The sequence below is a fragment of the Varanus komodoensis genome, unplaced genomic scaffold, assembly GCF_004798865.1.
Source record: "Varanus komodoensis strain SLA01 unplaced genomic scaffold, ASM479886v1 scaffold2, whole genome shotgun sequence".
NCBI lineage: Eukaryota > Metazoa > Chordata > Lepidosauria > Squamata > Varanidae > Varanus > Varanus komodoensis.
In genome coordinates this window covers 55,199,828-55,223,469 of record NW_025335568.1, presented here as the reverse complement: position 1 = coordinate 55,223,469, position 23,642 = coordinate 55,199,828, and the positions used below count along the sequence as shown (strand labels likewise).

Here is a 23,642-nt window from a genome sequence, read left to right as displayed (position 1 = left end):
GGTCCCTAAAAAAACTTGATTCTTAATTAACAGTTGTCACATCTAATCCAGAATACATATTCTATGCCTTGAATACTTATAGAGAAATTAGAATTTTACCAACTGCATTCACTCCAGTAACAATGATGGACAAAAATCCTCTCTTTAGATTATTTCGTCCTGTTAAAGACATGAGCCATACTGCTGGTTCTGTCTGGCAATTCTATTTTTGTGATGGAATAATAACATTGGAAGGGGCAAATAAGGCCATTAGATCCAACCTTCTGTTCAAAGCAGGTTTCAAGTGTAATTGTTAATAGCTGTTCCTAGCGACTGAGTTGGGCACTAAAATCCCACTTTGATTTGGTTTGTACATAGCAGTAACCTGTGGTTTGGTTAACCCATGTTATCCGTGTTATCCTACCCAGAGTTTGTTTGGCAGACAATTGAGTTAATTGTGGTTCATTTTCTCAATCCCTGTGTTGTTTTCATGTTCTTCACTCATCTCGCTCTCTGTATCCTGTCTTTGAAATGCTGTAATGCTATCATGTAGAGGAGGTATTTTTTTAAGTACTGTGTACAGCCTGATGAAACAACCTATATACAACCCATGATTCTAGGTTGACAATCCAAAGTTTACAAACCAAATGATAAACCATGGGCTCGCTTTCTAGGTTATTCTTCTTAGCGGACCATGGTTTATTAGGGCAACTGGGTTTACACATATCAACTACTCAGAATTCAATCTATACTTTCCTTGGCTCTCTGTGCTAAAGAAAGTTCTGTATTTCGTAGACCTTAGTAGGAGCCAGTGGAACAAATCCACCCTATCTGTATAACTATCTGCCTAAAGTATAAATTATGGAGGAATATAATACAGTATAAGAACTAGTTTTATATTTGAGTGATGATATTGCAAGAAAGGAATTATGTTCTTTCTCGATTTACAGCTTTTGCAGAAACTGAAGGACAAAACCTAGCTTCTGTTCTGTTGCACTGTGCACTACTGACTGATGGCATCCAGCAAATCCATTGCATCAAACAGGTTTGATTTTAGTATTAGTAAAAATAGTAACATGGAAATAAGTTAATGGAATGTCACCTATTTTTCTGCTAATGCTGGCTGAGTTTATAAATTAGACAAGGTTGAAGCCATGTAAAAATAGGCAAGCAGGTACGCTTGAAAACCTGCTATGTACTAATCCTTAATGTGCTACTGAGATTTCTGTAGCACAATTCCATTTTTTTATGATCCTCAATTATTATCTTTTCCTTGCAACTCAAAACGTCCAGACTCTATTTGTTCATTTCTTATGGTCTCATGACACTGCTACTTCTATTTTATTTAACGTTATAACTTGCTTAAAACAAAATGAAGACAGTTTAAAAGATTGTAACTTAACACTATGCATGTGTTTAAGGTCTGAATATACATTTTAAAATCAGATGGATTTTTTTGTGCATGAGAATTTTAGGCTTGTTTTCATGTACAACTTGATTTTTGAGGGATTTCTTGGGAAACAATGAATATAGAATTAGTGAATAGCAAGCAGCAACAGGCAGACATTATTTCATCTTTTAACTTTATCCATATAGCTAATTCAGGTGGATATGAATTAACTCTGTAGCTTCTCACAGCTCTGTAACCAAATGGGACTACTCAGAAACATGAAAGACATACTGGGATGCTTGCAGGGAAGCCAAGGTTTGGTTAACTGGAAGAAATCTTCATGATGAAAAGCCTAAGGCACCCCACCTCCTGTCCCAAACAGCCCAGTGAAGACTGAGCATACTTCGTGGCTCTCAAATGCTAAGCATCTGTGATGAGGGTAGGGCAAAACATGCTGAGAAAAAAAGTGGAATGGAATATCTTGAAGGAAGGCATGGCAAGATGAAATAATTAATAGAAAAACTGAATTCCTCCTCATTTACAAATTTTGTGAAAAGTCTCATTTGTATTTTTTTTGTTATTGTCAAGCTTGCATTGTTTCTTTATTAGCTATATAATCAACCTAAAACATCGTTGCACATATTTAATTTCTAACTGTATATTTGAGATCTTTTTAAAAACAAAATCAACTTTCTTTGTTTTGTATAGATTGTATCTTTACTGGAGAAGACAGATACAACCTCTTTATGTGAACCCATGGTTAAAAGCTGTTTAGATATTTTGGGAGTGATCTTCTTGTCTCTGGATATAAAGAACCCTTTGAAAAAAGTGTTGGCAAGGTAACATAAGACTATAGTTAAAGTTATAGTTAAGTTATAGTTAACTATAAGACTATAGTTAAGTTATAGTTAAAAAGTGCCTGAACTTCATAGTATGGACTTTAGAAGAAGATTGACATGAGTAGATTGAAGAAATAAATGAGAAATACTGGAACACAGTGGTGTAAAACGATAACTGAGTTAGTGGCACCAGACTTGGGGGTTCCCGCATCATGTGAATTGGGTAAATAACCCTAAAGCAGACCATATGTTATGAGAGTTGTTTGACCCTCACATGGCACAAACCCCAAGCATATTAAGAGTGGTGACTGTCTGTACTCCACATGCATTACTGCATCACTATTGCTTCTGAGAATGAAGAACACTCTTAAGTGATTTTCCAGCCTCTTAAAAGAGTTGTCCAAAGCTCGAGAGCTACAGGATTCTAGAGAGGAAGTTTGTATGGCATGGCATATTGATGTAAAGCTGTTGGGCATTTTATAAAGGTGTTGCATAGCCATTAATAACAACCATTTTTAATGGGATGACTACACATTTTCAAAAAATTCAGCTTAATATATGGCAGAAGACATTTCAAGGAAGCCGTTATCAATTATTTGGCATAAGCCTGATTCTTCTTAGTTAGCCACTGTAATAAAACTATCCTAAATGGAAGCACACCAGGTGATGTGATGTGAGAGTTTATTTTAAGCTGTGTGCTATCTCGGCTCGTATCATCATGTTTTCCAAATATTCATTAACTTGGTTTGGATGTGAAGTTGGTTTTCAACAGCTATATTCCATCTTGTCATACTGGCCAACTCACAGAAGGGAGCGAGGAAGCAATTTCTGCCTTTCTTGCTGCACCACCTCCCACATTGCTTTGGAGGGACCTCTCACTCTGCAGCAGAGCTTTTAGGGGAAAAGGTATAGTTTGCAAAATCAACCCCCACATCCCACTGGGTGAGCTAATATTTTTCTGAGTGGAACTCTCCAATCATTTTTGTTGCTTCATAATTTCTTCTCAAAAACATTTCTGGGCATTAATTGGTTTCTGGCTTTTCTTTGATCCATGGCCAAACAAGAACTTGTAGGCCTGATTTTAAGACTGAATATGGCTTTGCTAAACTGCATAAGATTGTGGGTGGGAGAAACAGATATGACTATTGAATTAGAATGTGTGTCAGTTGAAACATTCTAAAGTGCAATTCTGTGCATGTCTGTTCAGAAATAAATCCCACTGAATTCAAAGGTGCTCTAGGTGGCTTACGTTGTATTAAAATCCGGAACATAAAAACAATACAATGAACAACCTCTCAGTTCACAACTACAAAAGACCAGTAATAAAATCCAAAAGTAAGTTATCAAAATTAAATAAAGCCAAAATAGACAAAATAGCATTAAATAATAAATAGAATTAATAGATTTAAATAGTAAATAGAACATACATATACTCAAAAAATATAGCACGAACTATTAAAATTTAACATGTCAATATCTGCCATGTTGAAATTTAATATAGCAATATCTGGAATTGCAAACTTCATATATTTGTAAAGGGATACATGAAGATCTCAGGTTTCATCTCTAGTTAAAAGGATCAGGAAACTAGTAATAGGAAAAATCTTTGCTTGAGACCTTAGAGATCCACTAACAATTAGGGTTGATGTTAGGGCTGGGCATGCTAATATTTTGTTCTGATAAAGTTTGAATGGGTTCTTTTCCTGCTCTCTTTAAGCTGTTTGTACTACACCTTTAGCATATCATCTTCCTCCATGTCATAAAGTCCTGCACCTGCTAAATATATCAAGCATTTCTTAAAGGCAAAGTTACTGGCCAGGCTGCATGCTTACTCTTAGCTTGTGGCTGTTCTAGGTTTATATTCATTTTAATTGACCATTTTATTGTGCATGAAATATTCTTAAACCAACCATTCTGAAGTTCAGTGAAATGTTATGATGTGTAGATGCAAAGGAATGCACTTTTATTTTATAAATAGAGATAAAAATTAGTGTATACACTGCAGCACAATACCTATATAATTTTATATGTATTTATGTCTATTCCACTAATTGATCACAAGAACTGGCATCGAAGAGCTTCCAAATTTTTTTCAGCAATCTTGTTTAAACACTAAAATAAGCATAGATATGTGTGCTTGAAATTATAGAAATCCCCTTTGTATGGTATAGGGGGACTTTTCCTGTGATACTGCCATTTGTCCATTTTGGAGATAAACAACAGCAACTTTAGGAATGGTAACTTGCCAAACTATTCAGTATAAATTTGGTTTGCTTCAGTTCATTGTCTACTACATTGTCTGCAAGATCACAGCAGCTATATTCATTTCTAATCCATCTGTAGAAGAAAAGTATAAACTTTACTAAAAAAAATTTAATGTGATAAGAAAAAGTACTTGTTTTTGTATAGTTCAGAATTTGAAAAAATGGTGTAGGAGTACCTGGACATAATTAACTTAAAACTGCAAGCATAATTCAAACTTTTAAAATTGGCACTTTCCCTACATTCAGAATTTTGGATTGAGAAGCCCTGATGCTTAGAATAAAATTCTCAGTTGAGGCTTAGGTATACTGACAGTTTTCATGACAGTTCTGCTAACATCTAATCTGTTCCTCTGTAGTCAGATGTCAGAAGAAATGTAAAGATCCAAAAGCTTGTTTCATTTGAATAGAACATGGCATAGGTTTTTATTCTGTAGTAAGATTTGCCTAAATGTATTAAAGCCATAGAACTATTATGATGTCCAAATAATCCAATTGTATGCTTCTTTATTTTGCATGCTTTTAATATTTATATTTCAGATAATTTGGCAGTGTTTCTCTTCATTTACAGCTCTTTAAATAGCTTTCCTGAACCTCTTATGACAGAAGCAACACACAGTTTTGTAGTCTGCCTTAAGGAGGAATTAAAAACTGCAGACCTGTCTCGTTATAGGAAGAGTATGGATAATCTTGCTTGCTGTATAGAAAATACCAATATAGGTATGATAATGTTGGAATTTATGGAATAGGCTTCCCAAAAAATCTGCCTGGTGCCAACTTTGTTTTCATTTTGGCACCAGGCAAGGACGCTTCTCTTTTGTGAGTATTTTAAAAATTGATTTGATTTAGATCCATTATCCTTTCATGACATCTTGTAGTCCTGCTTGCCTAATATAATTTTAATGGTGTTATGGGTTTCATATATAATTGGTTTTATTGTGGCTTTTAATATTTGTAATACTGATTCTATTGTATGCAACTTTAGAGAGGGAATCTGTATGGATTAGCAGGTAGCATATACATTTAAAATTAAAATACATTCACCCTTTTAAAATAATTTAGATATAGGCTGTATACTTTCTCTAAAATATATACTTCATTCTTTCAGGCAAATTATGTGTGAATATCCTCTTCAAGGAAGGTAAATTCTTGGTATTTCTTTGTTGATTATCATGTTCTGATAGTAGAATATATATATTTGTATGTCTGATCCTTCATAGAAATTATGGGAAATAGAGTATTTTTCTGTCTTTGAGTAGGTCTATAGATGGTTTCTACTTTCAGTAATATTCAAGACATTTAGATTGGGAGGTCTAAAAAGGGGACTTCAGTTTTCACTGACTACATGAGAAAGTGACACAGTGGCTATGTTCATGGAACACTAAGCTGTGGTTTATTAGCACAGTAATGGGCAACATGTGGCCCTCTATCTAATTTCAAAAGTCCTCTGTGTGCAGCCAGATTATATTTCTGGAACTGTTTCTTCCCTGGCAGAGTCTTAAAAACTGAACATGTTCTAAAAGTCCTTCAAATATCTAGCTGTAAAATATAGCTTTGTTCAAGAACAGACCTTTTGTAGAGGTTGTGTAGAATACTTGATACTTTCTCTAGTTTCACTTAGTTCATTAGTAGGCTATTCAGCTAGGTTGTGGAATTGGGGAGAATTCAGGGTTAGGATATGGAAGATTCCCCAATTCCCTGCCAGATTTCAAAGAAGTAGAAAATGTGAGAGAGACTGCCCACTCCACTGAAGTACAGCTTTATCGCAAGGTTGGGGACTTTATTATACCAAGGGCTGCATGTCCATGGTGGGCAAGGCAAAGTCAAAAGTAGACGAGTTCCACATTGATTTTCTTTTTTCTTTTCTGTTACGTCCTCTTTTCTTTCAGTTATCCCCCTTTCTGTCTCCCTCTTCTTTCCCACTGGGTAAAAGACAGATGGCTTAGCTTGAAGTCTGAATTGATTGTAAGAAAGAGCTTTTGAAATTAGTTGTCCACCCCTACTTTAACAAAAACTATTATCTTTTTTTTTGTTTTTTACAGTTCAGACATTTCATTTTAGTACTGTTTCTGTATTTAGTTTTGGTATTTTATGCATCTGTTTTTTTATGTGAAGGCAGTTCATTGTAACAAATAATAGTTTATATATGCTTTCTTAACTATACTTTTACAGCTCTTCAATTTCTGCATAAATCTATACTTGAAATAGAGGAAGAAAATAGGTGAGTACTACTGAATTTCCTAAGAGGGATGAGATATAGCAATTTGACTTGTAGATAATGTTCCTTGACTTCATTTGTGCTTTCTGAAGAAGAAACCTTGTGCTTGGTTATTTAAGTTAACCATTCTGAGCTTGAAGATCAATAGGGCTTTACAACATCTGCCAATGACTGGCTGAGTGCCTCTATGAGTTGGTCATATTAGTTCACACTAGGATATAGCAATCCCCCAAGCTAAGATGTGTGGAGGATGTTATTTTTTGTTATGTAAAGATACTACTGTACCTTTGCTCTTAGTTCAGTAATCTGCTCCTACAGTTTATAATTACATTTTGTTATAGATTTGGTTAAGTATAGAATGATGTCATGATTACTTCATTGAGTGTTAAAGAAAACTTAAGTTGGCAAAAGAAAACTTAAGTTCAGATATCTTCTAAATGTGGCTTTTTATAAAGGCAAGAACAAATTATTTTTCATATAAAAGTTTGGCATTTTTAAAGGTTAAACTGTTAATAGCAGTTACAAAACCAGCTAGCATTCTTCTTTTAATGAAAACAAAAGCTTTTTAATTTGGAAAAGCTTGTTATATTAAAAATATAGCATTTATGATCTATTGAGAAAATATTCTTAATAGGGTCTGAGTTTATAAAAACCTTTGATTATATCTGTGTACATAAGCATTTGTGGGGCTTTTATCCTCTTGTTGCTTTTTATCAGTTTTCTGAACTTTTGTTCTTTAATCACTCAACCTGCATGTAGTGGGTGGGAATGCAAGATAGGGCCTTTCTAATGGCAGCACAAACATTTTGGAAGTCTCTTTCAAAGGAAATAGTAGGGTTCAAATGACAGGTCAAACCAGGGTTGTATTCAGTCACCTCCTCCTACCAATTGTCTCAGTGGAATTAGGAGAGGGATGAGTTTCCCTCTCCATTGTTTGCCCTAGAAATCTGCTGTGAAAGATTGAGAACCTCTCTGGATTAGTTTTTGGGAGCTACAGGTGGAGGTAAGAAAGTTGTATCACGCAAACAGAAGTTGGTGTGGATTTTCACAGGCACATAGTCAAGTGCTATCTCTAATAAAATTCTGGAGATAATGTTTGTTGTTTGGCAGTGTAATAAATAACTGAACTGAAATGTGCTTCTTTATTTAATTCATACTATACTAGATTGGTTGTATTGCACATTTTCTCCCACAGCCTTTCCATCACCATCACGTTTGTGTGCTTTATTTTCACTGACTGATTCTTGTGTCTGATGAAGTAGATGGGCCCCTGCCTATGGAACAAAGGCTTGCCTTACAGTAAATGTGTAAATCCTTAATTTGTGGCAATACTTTATTCTCCTACAAGAACCTAGTTATAACTATTTATTTATTTATTTATTTATTTATTTATTTATTTATTTATTTATTTTAAAAAGGCATTTCTGTGGAAATTGCATTGCTCAGACTCGCCTGATGCATGATTTGTTGGTTGGTGTTAAAGTTTCAATGATGTTGGTACAAAAAATTCAGGAGAACATCCCAGGACAGTTGTGGAAGAAATTGGATTCTCCTGTTTGGCACAGTATGTGTGGGCTATTGAACAGTTTTGCACGATTCTTAAATAATGGTAAGTACTGTCAATATTTAAGTAACTATCAGTATAATTTTAAGGAGCCATAGTATGAGGGAATGGCCTGCTCAGTTTTTACATTCTGTAGCATTGCAGGGTTTAGTAGGGGATTCTCCTTTCTCTGTAACCCAGATTAAACATTGGGAAATAATGTTCAACTATGGGATGCAAACTGGCATAGTGGGAAAATATCAGCTGGGCTTATTGTGGAGAGTTTTTTTTTTTTAGTGGAGGTCTACTCATGGGAGCAGTGGCAAAGATTTACTGCAGCCCCTTATTCCACCATTAAAATCTGTTTGGGATGGTTGGAGGACCCTCTGGAAGAGCATGAGGTGGTGTAGGAGGGAGTGGGGAGAAGGAACTGGCACAGAAACTCTTCCCTGGTCCAGGAAGCATCATCCCCCAGTGGATTGTAGTTCCTAGTCTCATTTGTTATTGACAGAAAATATTTCAGTTGTTGGTCCTCTGTTACGGCATAGTGGGTATGCATGCAGCAAGCTAAATGATATATGCTTGATTTTAAACCTCCTGTTTAGCCCCTTTTAATGACATTTTCTTGGTCAAAAGGCAGTGTACGAATTGAATAAATAGGTTCATATTGTGAACATGATTTCAGAGTGCTAAAAAAAATGCATGTGCTAGATTCAGGTCCTAGTTTTTTGCTTCATGGTTTCCCTAAATATTGTATCTTGCATGTTCTAGGACTTCCCAGTATGTTTCTTGCTACAGACCTGGTTTGCACACAATTACAATTTATGGCAGGGGTGGCCAAACCGAGGCTCAGGGGGCCACATACAGTTCTTTGAGTTTGCAGCTTGCTGCTTGCTGCTCTCGAAGACCTGACATTTACCGTATGTGACTCTTCCATTGAGCAAATCTGACCACCCTGATCTATGGGTTGTTGAGGCTGCACTCGAGCATGCTTGCCTCTCATCCACTTGCTGTTTCCATTTTGCAGCTGACTCAATGAAGAACATGGCATTCCTGGGTTGTTTGCTGCATTGTTTAGACCTGACATTCTGGATTTGACTGAGAAAAAACCCCCAGAATTTTAACCCATTTTGGGTTAAATCTCTGGATTCTTCCATCAACAGGCCAGAGTCCTGGGTTTGCAAATCAGGCTGAACAACCCAGAAGCAAAGTGGAAGTGGGAAATGGGCAGCATTATATTCTTTCCTGTTGTTGTTTTTTAATGATGCTTGTGAAGATAGGTACGATAAGAAGATAGTATTTAGGAATGCCTAACTGTGCTCAAAAGGCTGTTTAAGAGCCATGTGTAATACCAATATATATCATATTTATACAGAAGACCTCTTACAGACTGTCCAGACTACAGCAGGATTGGCCGTTGTTCTCTTTATTAAGACCATGTTTGAACCAGTTGAAAAGCTACCTTGTTTGGTATGTGTGGTTTCTTTGTAAAATTAAATTTGTAATAATAAGTTAATAGGGACTGCAGGTGGCGTAGTGGTTTAAACTGCTGTGCTGGTTGATCGAAAGGTTGCCGGTTTGAATCTGCACAATGGGACGAGTTCCTGTTGTTCCATCCCAGCTCCTTCCAACCTTGCAGTTTGAAAGCATGCAAATGCAAGTAGATAGAAAGGTACCACTTCGGTGGGCAGGTAACAGCGTTCTGTGCACTCAGTGTTTAGTCATGCCGGCCACATGGCCACGGAGACTGTCTGTGGACAAACGCTGGCTCCCTCGGCTAGGAAACGGAGATGAGCACCGCCCCCTAGAGTCAGGCATGACTGGACTTAATGTCAAGGGGAAACCTTTATTTATTTATTTAAAGTTTTTACCTTTACCTTTATTAAGTTAATGGTTTAGAGAAAAGTAAGGAAAACTTCTTCTTCTGCTACACTGCTGCAAAGCTGAAGCTATGGTATATTCTTGTGTTTGTTTTCTTGTTTTTATGGATTGTGGTAAACCACCCAGAGAGCCTTGGGTATGGAGTGATATAGACATGAAGTAATACTGATTTTTAGGAATTTCTAGTTCACTGTATTGTGCAATCTTATGCATGTCTATTGAGAAGCGAGCCTAAATTAATGCTTGCTCTCAAGAAAATATTTGGAGGACTGCAGCCTTAATAACTTTACTTAACTTGTCTTAGTTCTCTTTACTCAGACTACCATTAATAATTTCCCACATACTTAAGAATTTTAGGCTGCAGTCCCATGGCACTTTTTTAGAATGGGAAGACTTATGCATGTTTACTAAAAAGTAAGAGCCGTTGTCCTTGGTACGTAGTAGTTTCAATTGAAAATAGGATTGCCCCTTACTACTTACTAAACATCCACAGGATTAAGCTATCAGTGTTCTATCAGTCCTTAAATCAAATGTTTACCATATCAGTCATTGTTTTGATGGTAGATAAGAGTTTGGTGGGTTTTTCAGCTGTGAGTATCCTAAACAAAATGAAAGTGGTACTGGAAAATGTTGTAATAAATTTGACTGGTTTCCTTTTTAGAGTGATTTTACATATATTCTGAAGGTAAGGTTTCGGAGAAATACTATGTTTTATAAGTCTGGCACTGATCAGGATAGCTACAGAGAATGGGCACTCTTTCTGGATGAAACGTCCATAATACATAGGCATATGTTCTCTTGCTATCACATCCATACTTAATATTGACAGGACAAAAATAATAAACCTTGTTAAAATCCTATTTGCTTTTATCTGTATTGTATTTTCTTGTAGTCTTCTGAATGTGGAATTTTTTCCCTCCTATGTCTCTAATATTATACTGCCTATTTGCAGATCAGTGACTTGCTTTGTGGCTCACTGAAATGTTCTGACATACCAGAGTGGTTTGCAAACAGCTGTGGGAATCTATGTACTGCTGAGATTTCTGATTCAGTCCTTCTGTTTCTTTGCCATGGAGCACTTGCTATGTTAGACTGGAAGAATGAAAGCATGGGCCAGAATGCAGAGAAACTGCTTTTGGATATTGCATCGTCTTTGTTAAGTTTGAGTACACGGTAAAGCTACATTTTAAAATTTTATTCATTCATTTAGATGGAATTCAGGTTCATTGATCTCTGCAGCTCATGTTGCATTATAAATGAACATAAATATTCTAATATACATTTGGGAAATAAAACATCCTGAATTATATTTTGCTAAAACAAACATGACTGGTGCAAGCCTACATAAGTAGAAGGATCTTCTAATGCTTTGGTAGGAGGCTTTGGTTGAGCATTGTAAGAAAAGAGAGTGCCATACTCTGGCTTCAATCCTATATCCAGTAATCTGTGAAGAATCTGAATAAGTCCCCTTTAATATAATAGGGTGTAGTTCTGAGTAGGAACATATAAGGTTGCACTGTATGTACTTTTGCTGTTTGAACTTCACCAAAAATTGAATGCAAAACTTCATTTCGTAGCCAAAGTCAGTGTTATGTCTTAGATCTCAAGGTTGATGCAGTTTACATGATCAAGAAGCCAAATGTAAACAAACCAATGATTGTTTCAGTGCATGGCAGGAAGAAGTGTGTCAGCTTCCATCTGCTCCTGTGCACCACTTTGCTAAATGAAATGCCATATCCAGAGAGTTCTGAGTTGCTGCAGGAGAAATAACAGTTTCAACCTAACAGTAGCTTAAAATGCTGTATTGTTTCTTCCTCAACTATCTAGATTTTGGATTTAAATGTCATAGTGACCAATCCATTCCTGTGTTGTTTAACAAAGTGGAAGTGAATGAGTGCTCAGAGTCAGCTCACCTGCCATTTACAACTCACAGACAGCCCATGGTTAAACTATGGGTTGTTTAATCACCTGGACCAGGTCATTGTCTGGGAAAGTGGAGAACTGACGGGAAAGAAAGCTACCAAAAATAATTTGAATTAGTAAAAAGAGGAGAAAGAAGTAAACCACGATGATTAACATTTATGTTAAAAAATTAGAAATGTTATTATACTTCGTATCGCTGTGCTAGACTAACATGCTACACGATGCCTCTCCTGCCGTTGCTGCATCACCTTGTTCACATCAGCCTGTAATACCTGTGTATATACATGTAACAACCAACCTGAGCCTGAGGTTTAATTACAGTTGCATGTTTTTAATTTTGATTTTGACTTTGATTTTGACTTTGTTCTTACTGGTAATATGTTTCTTTTGGCTTCATGCACATTGTTAATTGTTCTGTTGATTGTTTTGGTCCTTGTAAGCTTTCCTGAGATGTTTTATGTATAGGACATTGTATATAAATTATACGTAAAGGATATAAATATTTTAAATACAGAAATAAATGAAGTGGCCTGTAGTCACAGGTGTTAGCCATGTGCTTTTCTGGCCTTGATAACAGCAGGGTGGAATCCAAAAGTGAGTGGATAGCAATAAATGGGCAACTGAATGAAAGCTAAGCCATTATTAAGGATTCTGGAGCCAGCACAGTTTTGGTTGGAAGTATTTTGATGAGGAAACTTGCCAGCCTTAATGTTTCTAATGAAATTCAGATACTACAACACTGGCTTTTTCAGAGAGTTAACTCAGTTTCCCTGAAGCTATGAAGGCAGCTGCTGCTGACCTGACTAGGCCATCTTTTCCAAAATGGAGTAGGATAGATGATACCTTATTCAGGTTGCCTATTGGTGAGAGTTAAAGATAGCCTTTACCTTATACTACGTGACAGGCATCACCAGAAGTTCTGCTTTGGGCACAATAGGCAAATATAGGAACAGATCCCTAGCTGATGTTTAAAACACCCTAGTTGGTAGCAAGACAAGCAGCAGCTGGGATTTATCTTCTGGAAAAGGAATAAAAGACCTGGATATGATCATGCTGTTTGTTGGCAATATTAGCGACATATTTTCCTTGTGAAGAGAACAAACGAATGAGAGGAAAAGGAACAGAGATGTATCTGTTCTTCAGCCTCATACTGTTTACTCCACAGCGCGAGCTACCACATTAACATACTCTAAGATGCCACTTTTGTAAGATTATAGTATTTAAATGAGAATATTTGTTAGTCTTTAAACTGCCTAAGAATAGTGTGCTAATAGTATGTGTGATCATAATAGCGGATTTGTAATCCTGTGAAACATCTGATCAAAATTGTGTCAAATTTTAAATATATCATCTTCCATCCCGCTACTCTTTGTCTCTTGAAGGCTAAAAGAATCTGTAATGGCAGCATCCCTGTCAAGAATTTTATCTATATGGACTAATGCAGCATTGGATGCTCTTCAGTCAAATTCGGCAAGTCTGAAGTTCAGTCTCGGTGGAAACTTGGACACAATTGGAAAAATGCTGGATTATGTGTATGCGCATTGGGAACATCCCCTGGATGCAGTTAAGCACCAAACCAAACTGATATTTAAGAATATCCTCCGAATACACCAGGCTACTGTGAAAGGATCCACTACAAAACTAGATCCCTTTTTCTTGGAGTTAATCAACAGTTTACTAAGTTTAGAATGGCATGTTAAGGGCAAATACTCCTCACTGGGCTGTATTGTGGAATGTGTTGGCATTGAATATATTCTAGCAATAGATAGGACAATTCCTTCACAGATCTTGGGTGCAATGAGTGATCAGTCTTTTGCGCCTTATGCCAGTGATTTATTGGAAACAATGTTTGTGACCCACAAGAAGCATCTTACAACCATTTTGGAAGGGAACACCTGGATTGACTGTTGGCATGAGACGTGGGTGTCTCCCCTGCTTTTAATTTTGTGTGATGGGAATCCAGAGCAAGCTACTTATGTAACAGATTATTACCTACCAAAGTTGCTGAAATGTAGCCCTGAAAGTTTGAACTACATGATTAAAATCCTTCAAACTTCTGTGGAATCGAATGTTGGTAAGAGCAAACTTCTTGAACTAAGGCTGCATTTAAAAAGTTCAGTGATGGTGCAGTTTGACTTGCTTTCGCAGTTATTACCAGTAAAGCAGGGTGTGGGAAATACCAGGTTCTTAATTACTTGGAGCATAAAGTGAGAAGAATATACCTTGATGGTTGGAAACATACCTGATTTCTTTTTGATGTCTCCTCAGGCTTGCAATAAAAGAAACTTCTTACAGTCCTTTGCTGTAGATGCATGTCAGTTTTTAAAACATAAGTTCTTTTTTAAGTTTTAAGTTCTTAAATTTACACAGTTTGGCCCACTTCCCCCCCAATTTTGTCTCCTAATACAGAAGGATTTTTATTATAAGATATTTTTTAAACAACTGAATGCTTCTGCTATGTTAAAAAGTTTTACAGGGAATTCAGAAGAGGAATGAAATATACAGGATTTATTTATTTAAAGATTTGTATGCCGTCCATTACTGTCATCTCTGGATGGCTTACATTTTTAGCAATATGGTAGGCCTGTCATGACCAGAGCTGGCTAGAGCTGGGGGCCAGACTAGATGGCCTGGGAGACCCCTTCTGACACTCTGTTTCTATGTTTATGTTCTATGTTTATATATTGCAGAGACTGTTATGTTCAGATTTTAACACTGTTGTTCTTAAGCAATCAAGGCTCATAGGTGATAAGCTTGTTAGCAGCATAAAAGATGAAAGGTGCTTTTACTTAGTGACATGAAGAACATAATCTGGAATATGTAACACATGAATGTTCTTAATAGAACACATAGAACAGAAGACAGCTGTTTTAAAAAGTTAAATGTATGATGTTGTCAGTCATTTCATTTTGTTTACAGGTAAGAAATGTAGTCACTTGATTTAAGTACTTATTTATTTCACTTCTATACCGCCCCATATCCCAAAGACACTCTGGGCGGTTTACAACATTCTTCTGCTCTCACACTTAACCCTACAGCAACCCTGTGAGGTAGGTTGAGCTGAGCATCTGTGACTGGCTCAAAGTCATCCTGTTGATTCCATGGCTGAGGGGAGACTAGAACTCAGATCACCTGAATCCCAGTTCCATGCTTTTAACCACTATGCCACACTGGGCCTCAATTGGGTTTTTTTGATTTGTTTTAAAAGAAAATGATCCAGTTTACTGCTTTGGCATCTTAAAAGCTAACTAGTGTGAGATTTCATAGGCAATGATCTGTTTGACCTGGCACATGAAGTGGATTTTGAGGATGCTTGGGTTTACGTAAGCTAAAATAAATTGGTTAATGCTTAGGTGCCATGGTATTGCTTTTTTGATATGTGTAATTTCTATATCTTACAGAAATGAACAGTTTATGAAAGAATTACAATAATGAGTTTGACTCTAAAAAGGAAGTGATTTTTAGTAGGTATGTTTGACAGGACTGCTAATAAGGTGTAAAAAATATTTTATATAGGATCTTGCAATAGCAGAGGTGCACTTGGAGCCTTGGTGGCATGCCTGAGAACAGCCAGAGCCCATGGGCATCTGCAGTTTATGGACATAATACATGGTGGTCTTGCATCCACTGGATATATAAAACAAGGTTTAGTTCATCAGCATGATCAGGTACAAGTATTTGTGTGAGTGTGCGCATGTACTGTTTTACACTATTACAGTGAAATAGCAGACTTGATTAAAAACTTGCTTGCTGTTGTTTTTAAAGGTGCGAATAGATGCTTTAGGTTTGCTTTGTGAAAGTCACCGCAGCACAGAAATGATATCTGAAGAAGAAATGCAGCTGATACAGTTTTTTATTAGGTACAACTTGAACAGCCAGTCCCCAGCAGTGAGACAGCAAATCTGTTCCTTACTGAAAAAGGTAATCTCAAAATGTGAAAGTGATCTCTCTATCCAATCCTTTGAGGTTCTCTTTCCTTCATACTAAAATGTTAGATTTATTTGCTTTATGTTGTGCTCCCTCTGTCTTTTAAATATGAAATATGTTTTATAACATTTTTCTGTTTTAATTGAGTGGTTTTTGTGTGTGTGTTTTTAAGTTGTTCTGCCGGATATATGAAAGCTCTCAGACCATTCATAAGGCACAGCAAATAAAGTCCAAGCAAGGCCTAGTCAAGCAGTCTGTTCTATGGGATCCACTAATAACTCTGGAACGGTACAAGGTATGTGTACTATATGCTTTAAAATATAGAGAATTAATCTATAGATTGTTGGGCAGTTCTTAAATAATCTAGCAGCAAGTTCTGGGGTTATAATCACTTTATGAAATCATGATTTAAACTGCCTCAGTTTGGCTTGTCCACCCTGCAAGGGCTCGGCAAACTCTTTGGGCTATCAAGAAGGCATAACTGGGAGATGAAACTATCTCATACACCAAGAGAAACAAATTACTGAAAATGTGATGTCATATGATTCAGTCAATTCATTTGAATTGTAGCTGTCTGTTTGGATGGGTCAAAATATCCCTCCCTCCATCTAAACAAACTCTTCTATTTGATCCATTTGTGTGATAAATTCTGATTGCTTTTCCTGTCCTTAGGATTTCTTGTCCTCTTTCTGTGGTATACTTTTTGAGGCCCTGTTTCCTGGTTCATCCCATCCAACCAGATTTACTGCACTGACTCTTTTGGGAATCATAGCTGATATATTTCCTTCTTCAGAAGGTAAGGTGTCTTGAAAAGCACAGGAAAAGTTTTTCTTAAAACTTTCCCAGTTTATATTTTAATCAAAGATAGTAGCTTTTCTCAAACATTGATTTGCCTTATAAAGTTCAGTGTATTATGCTTTTTCTTACTTTCTCTTAACAAAAATTAAAGAGTGATCAAAGCAACAACAGTAGTTTATTTTAGGGGAAAAGGACTCCAGTTTTTGGAGATTGCAAAACCTGAGTGCCATATACCACTTTTCCTCCTTCCAGTAGACTTGTATGTTCATATTTGATGTGAATGGGTAAAAGCTGATGCATCTGAGTTGCCTGCTATTACCTCTCTTTCCTGGACCATTAGGCAACCATGGATACAGAGGAAGAAAACAAGGCTTGATGCAAGCTTAGGCAATTTTGTAGACCTGTCACATTTTTAGTACCTGTATCCTGGTATAATGGTTAATTGTTAACCATGAAGTTAGAAACCCTTACAGGTTGCATAAAAGCACATGAAGTTGCAAATATGTGTATTTTAGTGTGTTCTACTTTGAAATGCACATGAGCAGAGTCTCAGTTTCAGCTAATGGCATCATGCATGCTAAATTGGAATGTAATGAGAAAAAACTCATGTGCTCTTAACAATGGGAGGGGCAGATGTGTAATTTGCATAATATGTGGCTTAATACCAAAAGTCAAGTGATAGTCAGCTCTAATTTAGGACAGCTGTTTCTCTGAGCACATGGCTGCTTCCATGAAAACACTTTTTCATCATGTGGCAAATAGCTTTACGTTAGTGGCTTACCGTAGTTGAATGGGGACTATAACCCAGATGTCTTATGTTCCAGTCCAACATTGCTTTCTGTCATAGTATAATCATGTTCTAAATGTCTGTAAATGTAAAAAATAGAATAAGATCGTTTTCTTTCAATGCCATAACAGAACACCATTGGGATGGGGTGCAACAGGGCCAAAAATTATTTCAAATATCTCAGGAAGTTGTGTCAACCCGCATTGAAGCTTTACTTCATTGCTTGGCCAGTACTTTTGAAGAAGTAAAGATCTTGGCATATGATGTGCTGATGAAGCTTCATCCTGCCCTACGTTTGTTTCAGGTACTAATGCAGCCTATCCATGCTGTCCCTCTCTATTTTCAAAATCACAAATAGTAATTACTATTGCATGAACTTAGCTGCATGTTGTTTGGCTAGCCTTGGGTCCGGGTGGCATCTGACTATGGAATATTCTCCCCAGAGGCTTGCCTGGCACCAAAGCTTTATTCTTTTTGGCGTCAGGTGAAAACCTTTTTATTTTCCTGTCATTTTAATGTTTAATTGGTTTTTACTGGGGTTTTAGTATTTCAGTTGTCGGATGCTGTGATGTTTTGTTTTATTCTACTCATTTTTAGTGTAAGCTGTCCCAAGACACTAGTGGCAGATGGGGTAGAAAAGCTTTTAATAAATAGCCTTTAATTTTGTATTAGATTATCTTCAGACAAGTTTTTTTAGCTGTCGGATTAGGACACATTATGCCTGCCCACCTGAATGAAGCCATGTCTGTGGGCAACCTTAGGCACAGCCTCTGTTGTGCTGTAGCCCTCTGTCCCACTATGGCAGGGTCTACCCACTCTTTTTCCCTATGGTGATGTTTTACTCTGTCTCTTGGCTCTCCAGTCTCCTGTGGCTTGCAAAGTCTCCTGTATCTATTGCAACGTACTGGATCAGAGAGTTTGCCCTTAATAACTGGTGTTAATACAAGCTTCAGCCATTCACATTAATGTATTTTTTAAAAAATAACCTGCAGTGCACACCCATAAGGCCCAAGTTCAGGTGCCTACTTTTCACAGTCTTGCTGTGATGGCACATACTTTAATATTACAAAGATGTCAAACAGAAGGTCAGGCTGCAAAACATTTTGCTGCAGAACAGCAAATGCGTTTTTTGTTCTGTAGACATGACGACTCTCAAATGCTTCCAAATTCTCTGTGTTAATCACTGTCCAACCATGGTTTTAATGTAGCATTGCTGTTGTGGACAATTTTGCACAGATTGATGTTAATGAGGAGGTGGAGGTAGACTTGGTATATTATGGGCTGGGATCTGTTCAACAACCATTTTCCTAAGTAAGGTCAGTCATTCCATATACAATTTTTTTGCCTCTGGAGTAACAACTGGAGTGGCTAATATCAATCAGCAGTCATAATTTGTCCTTTACTTTCCAGTTGCTCATCATTTTAGTGTGCCTTTGCAGCTGCCCATATCTGAACATTTCTGTACAGTATTTTTGTATATATTGTATTGTTTTCTGATAGCTGTTTTAGGAAGCTATTTGCCAGGATTTTTTCTTCATTTCAACCTAATAGTGATAATTTATTTTACTGCTTAATTGTAAAAATACAGTATCAAGGAACTTGTATTTAAAGTTGATGAATGTTTTACTTCATATTTCAGGATCCTGAAAAACTTCAGGCATTGTTTCAAGTAGCAATGCAGCTTAGCAGAAGTACCAAGCCCTACGACTGTGTTACAGCTTCCTATTTACTGAACTTTTTGATACACCAGAAAGGCCTTTTAAAGGTCTGCCTAAAAGAAAATCTACTTGTGAACACATTTCACTCAGATGACAATATGTCTGCTGATCCAGTGGAGGAACACACTTTGGCTGGTTGGTATTATATTAATATGGTATTTCAATATACTAGCAGTGCAGATGGTATCAGTGTCATATCTTGAAGGTCAGATTTGTTCGTTTACTTTCAGGCATCATCACATTTGACTTTCTGCAGCTGTTAACAATTTCTTTAAATGTTCTCTTTTTACCCATGTACTACTAGACTATTGTCTTCTGTTTGCTTATGAAGCTTTCATAGAAATGCTATCTTTAAATATTTATAATGGATCTGTGATAACAAAAAAGATACGTGCTGCTTGCCACAAATTTTATCTGGCCGAATACAGTGTCCTCAATGTCAAGTGCCACTTTCATATTTTGCTAAGAAAAAGTGAATTTGCCTTCAAATTACACATTTCCTAGCAAAGCTCATGGACCCCATTGGGAATGTGTCATTGCTGCCTCCAGATGTGTACATGTTCAATCACTTTTTCATTCCCTGTGCATCTTCTGTTTTCACATCTGCTTTATCTCAAGTGACTTCTCCACCAAATTGTTAACACCGCTGTGATTTCTTCTTTACTTCTCTGTTTAACATAGGGCATGATTCTGTATAGATTAACATTCTATCAAGACTTTAGGAATGATCACTCTGCTTCCTCCGTGTCTATTAATTTACAGTTATAAAGTACTTGTTGGAAAATCTGAAAGGAGAAATACTGCAAGCTGAGAAATCTTTACTGCAGGCTGCTGCTTCATTTCCAATGTATGGTAGGGTACATTGCATAAATGGAGCTTTGAATCAGTTACCTCTAAGGTGAGTAACTTTACCAAACATTCTTGTTAACAATGATGAGATTAATAGTTTTGAAATGCTAGACACATTTAACTTTGCTGCTGCAAAGATTTTTTTGGGCTAACTAACAAAGAAAATCCTTTGGAGACCAGCCAGTCTTTCTGTCTTTTTTTCACAATCCAGTTACAACCAGTAGCTTTGAGTGTGCCATGCAGCAGGCTGAAGCCACTGAATTCAGGTGGTATTGTATAGTAAGACAGGTGAAGACAAGAACTGGTGATCAAATAGTGCAGCAAAAGTTTTAAAATATTGGCCAGGTGATATGAGGAGTGGCATTTGGGGCTCCATTTCAGGCCACAGAATGACTTTGGCAGACATGAACAACTACTTACTCTGAGGTATATTTGTTCATTTACTTGAATTATTCCTTACTTTTCTACCAAAAATGGTGTTCAAGGCAACTCTGCTTGTATTTTCATGAACTTGTTCTGTTCCTCTGGCTATTTCTGCATTACATAATATAGTGAATTACCGTGACTGTCACTCATTCTCCATATGGTAAGATTACAGGCTTTTCATGCAGTGGTATTACTCAGCATTGCCCATTTCATGATAGGCTGTTTGAGCAGTGCACCCATTCCTATGCACATCTTTTCTTCATTAGCAGGTAATACAGTATGTCATTAACAAGGACATAAAAGCAGATCTGGATTATATAATACGGATTATATGATGAGATAGTAGTTAAGAAATAATAAATGCAGGTTAAAATTTATTTTTTGTTGTTTGTGTTTTTGAAGACCTGCACTCTTTTTTTAAAAACAATGTCATAGTCACCTTGAATTTCCCAATTTGTCTTCTTACAGTAACATGACATTGATTCCTGAGTGGAAAGAGATGGTGGCAAAGCTTATTTTGATGTGCTATAAGCTTTCTGCTGTAGTGTCTCCTGTAGTTCAGAGTTCTTCACCAGAAGGCCTTATTCCAATGGATACCGATTTGGGTAACAAATCACCGTTTCTAAAAATCTGGAATCTTTCTCTGTGATAACTGAAGTGTCAAGAAGTTTTATGGGGCTTATTTTCTTATTGCTAAAAGTACTGCTGAAGTTGATTTTTTGTTTTAGAAGATATCTGTAGCAGTTTCATCCTTCAGAGTAAACTTACGTGGGTCTTCTGCACCCAGAGAGGGTTTCTTCAGGAGTGGCCTTACCACAGCTTCCTTGAGGCAACATGGGACCTACTCCCATGAGTGGCATGAAGCACTTTCCTGGACTAGCTGTCTGATCCCTCTCTGCTAGCTTTTATGAACCAAGAGAGGCAAGCATCCAATATGGGTGTAGTGGCACAAACGTGTCCTAACACCTTGTCAGTATCATTAAACTGAACCTATTGAAGCCTGTCCTATAAGGCTGGACCTGACTTTGCTTTGGGTATCTCACTTGTTTCAACTGCTATAACATTAGAGTCTAAGTCTTGGTAGATGCGAGAGAATTTATTCTGGAAGTGCCTAGCAAATATGTTACCGTGGGCCTCAGATGAGTCTGAGATGTCCTCAGGGCCAGTGCATAATAGGCCCTAAATAGTTTATTTTTATTTTGTTTCTATACTGCACCATAGCTGAAGCTCTCTGGGCAGTTTGCACAGTACAGAAAAGCAGATGATAAAAAACAGTAAAGATATCATGAAATCAGAAAAATACTAAAAAGTTTAAAGCATGTAAAAATAGATAATATGTAAAAACAGTCAATAGCAAGGAATAACAAAGTGATTTTGCAAGACACCTCAAGCCCCTGGTTGGCTGAGTATGTCTTTAAAAGCTTCTGAAAAGAGGACTGTTTTACCCTAGTGCCCAAAAGATGACAGATTTGGCACCAACTGGGCCACAGTGGGAAGCATATTCTATAGATGGGGAGCCACCACTGAGAAAGCCCTCCCCTGTTGCCACCCTCTTCACTTCCTATGGACTTGGTGCTTAGAAGAAGGCAATAGAGGTTGAGAAAATGTCTGGGTAGATAACTCCTGGGAGAGGCATTCCAATAAGTATTGCAGTCCTAAAGCATGTAAGACTTTATAGATTAAAACTAGAACCTTGAATTGGGACTAGAAGCATACAGGCAGCCAATTCAAGCAGACCAGAATGCTGGGTGCCAGTTAGCAATCTGACTGCTACGTTCCGCACCAGCTGCAGCTTCTGAACGGTCTTCAAGGGGCAGCCCCACCTAAAGTCAACTGCAATATTCCGGTTTAGAGATTACCAGAGTGTAGGTTACTGAAGCCAGGATATCCTTGTGCAGATAGGAGTGTAGCTAGTCCCTTAGCCAAAGTTGGTAGAGTGCTCTCCAAGCCACCAAAGCCTCAAGTGACAAAAGACAAATCAAGGAACACCCCCCAAGCTATGAACCTGTCCCTTCAGGGGGAGTGGATGGAGGCTGTGAGATGTTTCTTTGCCACCCTTACTGGCAAAGGCAAGATTGCTTCCATTAGGAGTGCCTTCCAAGAAAGGTGGGATATAAATGTAATGCAGTAATAATAGTCAGCACATTATTTCCAATTCCTTTCCTACTTAAAATATTGTGGAGTGTTGGCAAATGCATATAGGCTTCTGGACTTTAATTGGATACTTTAAGCAGGCACAAGTGAAGGAAAATGGAGACATGCTATTTCTAATTCCAGAGGAACTGTGGTGTGTCAGTGGGAGGACAAATTCCTTCCAATTCTATTTCATGGTATTTTTTTTCCTTTCCATATCATGAAATGTTAGAGGGAGATTTTTTTTACTTCATTACTTACTGCAGTTTTATATCACCCAATAGTCGAAGCTGTCTGGGTGGTTGACTAAAAACTATAAAATTCAAAACCATAAAACGTAAATATAAAAACATTTTAAAGCAGAATGAAAACAAAATAAAAGTCAGCAGCAGAGAAGAGATCTAAGACACACCAACACAGTTTAATTTATTTAATGTGTCCCTGGTATGATTATTTGTGGGGAGCAAAATGAGAGATGAAGTTACACACAGCTCTTTAGTCCTCTTATTTCAATGATCTTTCAGTTCTTCAGCCTGCTTTTACATCTTCAATCATAAACCACAGTAGATAAGTTACCATGTTAGATGATGATGATGATGATGATGATGATGATGATAATGCTAAAGCTTCCATAACCATACCCAGTGAAAAGGTTGATACTTATATGCATATAAAACATAAGCTGTGTTTTTCTGCCTGTGAAGAAAGTGCCACAATCATCATGTGCTATTTTGCTGAAGAGCACTAAACATTCATTTAGAAAAATGTTTTAATTGCTAGTGCTTCAAACTTAAGGAATTGAGCTGCATAAATTTCAGAAATATTAAGTGTCTAATGCTGTAATATGTTTGCAATTGCATTTGTTCATCCTTGCCTCCTGATACCCTTCCTTTTTCTTTGCTGCTGTCTTCCTTACTGACTACATTCATTTTGTAAGCTTCTCAGGGCAGAAATTAGCCTCTTTCATCAC

The 23,642-nt window shown here is 37.1% G+C and overlaps 1 protein-coding gene across 9 annotated transcripts in view; it reads left to right on the top strand.

Moving 5' to 3' along the window:
* THADA (THADA armadillo repeat containing) overlaps positions 1 to 23,642 on the top strand; it is a 160,936-nt gene that overhangs the window by 4,513 nt on the left and 132,781 nt on the right. For 7 of the 9 annotated variants that reach the window (XM_044429404.1, XM_044429406.1, XM_044429407.1 and 4 more), the window contains exons 3-19: positions 930 to 1,024; positions 2,078 to 2,208; positions 5,041 to 5,189; positions 5,578 to 5,610; positions 6,642 to 6,690; positions 8,106 to 8,296; positions 9,606 to 9,700; positions 11,064 to 11,284; positions 13,417 to 14,108; positions 15,551 to 15,702; positions 15,800 to 15,955; positions 16,134 to 16,256; positions 16,634 to 16,757; positions 17,678 to 17,850; positions 19,186 to 19,399; positions 20,027 to 20,162; positions 21,008 to 21,144. In XM_044429404.1, the coding sequence (XP_044285339.1) occupies positions 930 to 1,024; positions 2,078 to 2,208; positions 5,041 to 5,189; positions 5,578 to 5,610; positions 6,642 to 6,690; positions 8,106 to 8,296; positions 9,606 to 9,700; positions 11,064 to 11,284; positions 13,417 to 14,108; positions 15,551 to 15,702; positions 15,800 to 15,955; positions 16,134 to 16,256; positions 16,634 to 16,757; positions 17,678 to 17,850; positions 19,186 to 19,399; positions 20,027 to 20,162; positions 21,008 to 21,144 (2,871 nt within the window). Of the gene's footprint in view, positions 1 to 929; positions 1,025 to 2,077; positions 2,209 to 5,040; positions 5,190 to 5,577; positions 5,611 to 6,641; positions 6,691 to 8,105; positions 8,297 to 9,605; positions 9,701 to 11,063; positions 11,285 to 13,416; positions 14,109 to 15,550; positions 15,703 to 15,799; positions 15,956 to 16,133; positions 16,257 to 16,633; positions 16,758 to 17,677; positions 17,851 to 19,185; positions 19,400 to 20,026; positions 20,163 to 21,007; positions 21,145 to 23,642 lie in introns of those variants that run through there. The other 2 variants (XM_044429409.1, XM_044429408.1) reach the window with 2 other exon arrangements.